At 53.4% G+C, this 6,506-nt stretch overlaps 1 protein-coding gene across 2 annotated transcripts in view; it reads right to left on the bottom strand.

Moving 5' to 3' along the window:
- Window positions 1-567: 567 nt before the first annotated feature.
- The window catches only part of CRAMP1 (cramped chromatin regulator 1), a 37,949-nt gene continuing 32,010 nt past the window's right edge, over window positions 568-6,506 (bottom strand). For both annotated transcript variants that reach the window (XM_077316811.1, XM_077316810.1), the window contains exon 21: window positions 568-5,571. In XM_077316811.1, coding sequence (XP_077172926.1) covers window positions 5,398-5,571 — 174 coding nt within the window. In that variant the 3' untranslated portion in view covers window positions 568-5,397. The remainder of the gene's footprint in view (window positions 5,572-6,506) is intronic.

The raw sequence follows: 6,506 nt of genomic DNA, 5'->3' as shown, positions 1-6,506 counted from the left end.
CATGGCTGTGCTTCCCCACCCTATTCTGCTTTCTGAAAGCCTGATCAATGTTTCAGGGCTTTCTCAATGGTAAAAAGGTTGAGAAAGGCTGCATTACACACACCCTCTGAAGCACTGCAAGCTTTCGTACTGCACAGTGGAATCCCAATTTATTAAAACAGCCCATTTGAAAATCATAAAAGAATGTGTGGCTTGCTTTTAAAGAAATCAAAAGGAAGAGGAGTGAGAGGAGCTTGTGGACTTGAGGCTAGCTCTTGAACCACATAAGCCATGTTTTGATGGGATAGCCAATTGAATACTCTCTCTTTTTCTCTTGGGAGGAAAGTCTCACTCCAGTTAACACAATACAATCAGTGTCCAGTCGCACCTTTAAGACCAACAAAGATTTATTCAAGGCATGAGCTTTGGAGTGCAAAGCTCACGCCTTGAATAAATCTTTGTTGGTCTTAAAGGTGCTACTGGGCTCTGATTTTATTGTGCTACTTCATCAGACTAACACGGCTACTCATGTGAATCTATCCAGCTAACAGACCACGCTTACAGAATTACGAGCGGCACACGCGGGAATTAGACCAAGGATTAGTATGTATTTATGCACAATCATAAAAACAGCTTTACAAGTTCAATTGGAAATTTAAAACAGAGGAAGTTTTTTAAACAGCTTTCGTATATTATTATATTAAATAACCCAAACACCTTTTTTTTTTGCCCCCAAAACCGGTAAAGAATAAATATAGTTTACAATATGGTACAAAAAAAAAAAAAAATCCGTTAACGACAAGCATTCCCGCTTTATACAGACGTTATAGGTTTTAACTTTTCATTTCTCTATAAAACAATTCCACATCTCCAAACCAGCCAAAAACCTTAGATGATATGGCTTAACTATTATTAAAAAGAAACGGCGGCGGGGTCCGCTGCCTGAGTTCGAACGGGGTTCCCTCATTTTGGCAAGTCCTTGCCCACGTTCTCCACACACTCATTCAGCATCTACGGTTCACTGTGACGTCAGGAGAGAATCTTCAAGGGGTCCGGGGGTGGGAATCAAAGTGCAGTTGGCTCCTCGCGAATGCATCGGACGTGTGTTACCTGGTGTGTGTTCCAGAAAGCAAAGCCAAGCGCACCTAACCCTACAACACAACACTAAAAGCCAGGGAAGGGGTTATTAAACCAGCAAACAAGACTTATCTCGGGAGATACGGAGCCAAGATATTTAAAAGTGGCTGGAAAGAAAAAAGCGGGGCGGAGGGGGTAAAAGCCGGCTGGCTAAGGCATGCCGCTCCAGGCAGAGCAACATCCCATGAAATCCAAAATTCAAAATGGTCTGAGGAGGATGTAACTCTGCTTAGAAAAGGCCTGGAGGATCATTGTCCCTGGGGTCGCGATGGGTCGGACACGACTTCCCACCTAACAACAACAACAACAACTAGAAGTACATGAGAGGGACCCTGCTGGATTGGGCCCAGAAGGCCCATCTAGCTCAGCGGGCCGCCAGGAAGGGCAGGGAAGGGGCAGCAGTGCCTGTCCTTGCTCTGTAGCGTCGTGCCCTCAGGCTGTCCTCCCCGGGAAAGGAAGGGCCATCAAAGGCAGCAAAATAGGTCCAAAGCCCAGGTGCCCAATTGGTGGGCTGGGAAGGACCTAGAGAGTGGAGGGGTGGAGACCATGGGGGGAGGGGATTCAAAGGGAAGGGGCCTCCGGATTCCCCCTTACTGTCCTCTGCAGTCTAAGGCCCAGTTGTGCTTCCCAAGGCGTCCCTGGCCTGGTTTAGGTCCCCCAGCTCGTCCCAGTCCTCCCAGGCAGACTGCTTCTGAATGTGGAAGTGCCATTCCTGCCACGACATAGGGCCTTTGTTTGGTTTAGATGCCTCCAGGGGGGGTGGGGGGAGAGAACAAACATTCACCAACACTAATTTCTCCCTGCAGATCTTAGAAGACATTGAGAATGACGATCTCTGGAGCTTGGTAAGATTTCCGTGGGTTTTATGTGGGGCCGTTCCCCAGAGGCCCAGTTAAATGGGTCAGAGGGACGGAGGGAAGGGACAGAAGTGGCTGAGGACCATGTGGAAGAACCCCCAGGAAGGCGTCAGAAAGGCTCCTTTGGGGGGCTTCCTTTCCCAAGGAAGTGAGCTCCTCGGAACGAATGTCACGGGGGATCCTTGCGGAAGAGCAGGGGGCATATCCAAACATCAGCCCCCGTAAAGCTTTCCTCTGTTTTCTCCTTCACAGGAATCCCTAAAGTCTCTGGACCGGGGCAGTTCCCCCAGTGGGTTCGTGTCCAGTTGGACCGAATCCACAGATTCTGAGGTATGTCCAGCCCTCAGGCTCCCCTTCTTTCAGTGGCGGCTGGGAAGCCGAGACGGTCAGGATTCCACCCTCCTTGGTGATCTCTCCAGAGATCCCAGCCTGCCACCAAGTCCTCCCAACCCTAGGCCACGTGGTGGCTAAGGGGGGCAGACCCACCTCCCCCAGTCCCAGAAGGGCGACCCGTTTGCTGGCCTCACCCCCTCCCACTGGTGGAGCCCAAAAGGTCACCCTTTTTCCCCATAGAAGTCCCCTTTTCCTGAATGCCTTGCTTCCAAGCCACGGTACTTAGCACAGGCTGATTTGTGTGCCTCTCTTTTGCCCACAGGAGACGGACACCGGAACAGAGGACCAGCCCCCTGCGGCCCCTCGGCTCGCCTGGGGAGAGCCCCCAGCCGCCCGGGGATGCTGTGGAGGTCTTAAGGCTCGCCTGAGGAGGGGCCTCAAACTTCTACGGCTTTGGGTCTCAAAAAAGACCAGCCAAAGGCACCGAAATCTGTAAATAATCTGTACAGGAGTACATAATCTGTACATCTGTGGAGGACTTAAGGCTCGCCTTCGGAGGGGCCTCAAACTACTACGGCTCTGGATATCGAGAAAGAGAGGCCAAAGGCCCCAATTTTGTAAATAATCTGTACAGGAGTACATAATCTGTACATCTGTGGAGGACTTGAGGCTCGCCTGAGGAGGGGCCTCAAACTTCTACGCCTCTGGATCAGCAAAAAGACCAGCCAAAGGCCCCGAAATGTGTAAATAGTTTGTATATATCCTTGGCTTTTATTTATATATATGTAAATAAATTTGTTTAAAGTTTCTTTGTAGGCTTTCTAATTATTCAGGTTTTTTGTTTTTGTTTGTTTGTTTTTTTGTCTCAATTGGTGCCAGGAAGAGGCCGGTCCACGTGCCCCGGCCCAAACAGCCAGCAGCAGCTTGGTGCAGGGTGGGTCCCTAAGAGCAGTTCTCTCAGAGCCCTCCCAGTCCCGCCTACCTCAGGGGGTGTCTGTTGTGGGGAGAGGAAAGGAAGGCGACTGTAACCCTTGGTCCTCAGTTTCCCCTCTGTCCAAGCCCCCTAATCTCCATTCCCCAGCAGGTCCTTCCACTCTCCTCTTCCCTCCAGTCAGAGAAGGGGCTGTACAGCCACCGCTGCACACAAGCCAGCCAGCCAGCCGCCCCTGCCTCCTCTTAGTCGTCCATGGACCTCTGCAGGGCCGCAGTTCGGCTACCCCTGGTCCAGACCATCAACGAGGGGGTGCACACCACCTCCGCAGGCAGGCCTTTCCACGCCTGAACTACCCTGACTGTGGCTTTCCCCCCCCGGATATCTAACTGGTCCTGGGTTTCTATCCAGAGGACTTCTCCTCTGCTGCCCCCAGGAGCCTTTCCCTGCCCTCCTCCAAGTGACCACCTTCCAAATGCTTCAAGAGAGCCATCCTGTCTCCAGACTGGACATCCCCAAGTCCCTCAGCCTTTCCGCACAGGGCTTGGTCCCCAGGCCCCGGGTCCTCCTCTGTACCCTCTCTCTCTCGTCCCCCTCAGTCAAAATGTTATTTTCATCTGAGATTGATACGCCAGCCCTACCTAGCAGGCTGGCTTGGGGCAGTAAAAAGAGACCTTTCCTGATGCCCGACTTCAGCTAAAGCGTTTCTCCGGAGGAGACGCTGTTTTGAAAGGGGGCAGAGTCCTGAACAATATAGGAGATCCTGGGGACTGCCGTGGGGTTTTGGTCTGTTGGCCGGGGGGGGGGGGGGGGGGGCATTGGTTCCCTCCGGTTATGGCAAGCAGAGCTACATCCTTCTAAACTAACGGACGTTGCTGATAACCAATAAAGCAGGCGGGGGTATCCTCAGAGGGGATCCCCCAGATATGCACATTCTGCAAATCTAACTCCGTATAAAGGGTCTGTCGGAGCCACAAGAAAGCAGCAGCTGAGAGGGGGGGGGGATTTGGGGCACAGAGAGAGGCTCCAGGGACGTGGCACAGGAAGCAAAAACAAATCGACTTTTTCGTTGACCCTGGCTCTGCTGGACCGGAGCCCCAGGTGTAAAATGTTGGCAGGCACACGTGCTAAGCTCAAAGCGAGGGGGGTCTGACCCTGGACGCAGGTGAGCTAAGCTCCAGGTCAACCCTACAAGCACACCAGTCCGATCGGCAAAGAGGGGATCTGGTGAGCAAGGTTTTGCAGCCAAAGACCACGTCACCTCTCCTGTCGCAGAAGAAAAGAAGCCCACATTTCTTTTCAGTTTTCTTTTCGAAAATCAATATTTGCGACTGATGGAGCAACCTAGGTTTAGGGTTTAGGCAGCTGTAACTCTGCACACTCTGAAAGACCGTCAAAGGGGGCACTTAGGAAACGCACAAGTGGGAGAGGAGGTTTCGTTGGGACCGTGACCAAAGCCCCTTTGCAAAGTTTCTAGCCCTCAAGAGAAAACACCAGTATAAAAGCCCTTTGGGGAAAGGCCAGCCTAGGAGAAAGAGAGACGGAAGGACAAACGTCCGCAGACTCCCCAGCGAGTCAACCCGGCTCCTGGAAACGGGAATGGAGACAGGCGTTCTGTGCCGCGCTGGAATGTCGGTGAACTTTGTGGGAAAGGCGAGAGAGCGCTCTGGCAAAAGCATTTGTGGGATTAACAGCTGCCTGTCAGGAAAAGTTCAAAGGACGTCGATTTGGCCGGGTGTCAATCACGCCAAGGGTGCCTGATTGAGAAACGATGAGTATTTTACACACACGCACGCTCACACACACACACTCCCCCCAACCATGTGGATACCACAAAAACGGGTTTTGGCTTACTATCTCTCTCTTTTTTTTTTTTTTGTAAGTCTCTCGTCAATTTTGCTGCCCAGACGGTTTCCGACCGCGAGTCCGAGTCTGTTCGGTCCCCGGCTTGCTATGGGTTCGATTCCCGGTAATCCTGCCTCCCAGCGGAGTCGTCCCTAGCGTATTGCACGTCTTTCCAGGCACCCCCGGGAAGGACACGGCGCTGTGCCCGAGACACGCTCTCTCCGGAGCGACCCGACGTTCTCGGCTGCATAGCTCGGCCTCCGGCTGCCCCTCTCTCGGCCCCGGACTGTCCGCCAGCCAGCTGGTCGGAGGCGCTCACTGAGAGAGGTCGCCGATGGGAGGCCCGCCCCCTCCGCCGCCTCCCGCTCCGTCGAACAGAATTTCTCTGCGGGTTGGCTCGGCGATCGACAGCTCCTGGGCGAGGTCGTTGAAACGCGAGATGTAATCTATGCTGCTCTCGTTCATCATGCAAGCCAGCTGGGAATCCACCTGCCGAGGGGAAGAGAGGGACCAGGGAGGGTTATGGCGCATCATAGAGCCGTAGAGCTGGGACCAGGATCAGCCTCAAGCATCCAGGAGAAGTCTCTGTCCAGACCAGGCCCTCCAGATGCCCATGGACTACAATTCCCATGAGCCCCTGGGGCTCGTGAGAATTGTAGGCCTGGGGTTTCCGTCCGTGTTTGGCGGAAGATATGGGCAGGAGAAGGACTGAATCCTGGACAGTGAGGAATATGTGAGTCCATTATTTCACAAGTGAGATCTATCGGGGAGGGGTTTCTGCTCGACATGAAACCATCGGACAGGTCGGTTGGCGTCCCTTCCTGACTCGGCCCCCACCTTCTCTTCTGGGGTCACCAGAGCAACAACCCCCCCCCCCCCGAGGGACGGATTCTCCGCCAGAGGAAAGCTCCAGGACCCATTGTGATGCGGGCTCAGAACGGGGCTTTCCACCGGGCGCCCAGGGCCCAACCGTCATTTGCTGCCAGAACGTACTTGGTGTAAGACCCAGAAATGGAGGCAGAGCTGGTAAGTAGGAACTCATCTCTCTATCTAGCCTTGGGGACCCCCGGGTGGGTTTGTAGAAGACTCTTGAGAGTCCCTTGGACTGCAAGGGGAACAAACCGCTCAGTCCTCGAGATCAGCCCTGCCTGCTCCTTAGAAGGCCAGATCCTGAAGATGAAACTCAAAGACTCTGGCCACCTAAGGAGAAGGAAGGACTCCCTGGAGGAGAGCCTAATGCTGGGGGCAATTGAGGGCAAAAGAAGAAGGGGGAGACAGGGAACGAGGTGGCTGGATGGAGTCCCTGAAGCAGTCGGTGCGAGCTTAAATGGACTCCGGGGAATGGTAGAGGACAGGAAGGCCTGGAGGATCATTGTCCATGGGGTCGCAATGGGTCGGACACGACTTCCCACCTAACAACAACA

The sequence above is a fragment of the Paroedura picta genome, chromosome 17 (genome assembly GCF_049243985.1).
Source record: "Paroedura picta isolate Pp20150507F chromosome 17, Ppicta_v3.0, whole genome shotgun sequence".
Classification (NCBI taxonomy): Eukaryota; Metazoa; Chordata; class Lepidosauria; order Squamata; family Gekkonidae; genus Paroedura; species Paroedura picta.
The sequence above is the reverse complement of the archived record's forward strand: the minus strand, read 5'-3'. Positions and strand labels throughout refer to the sequence as shown.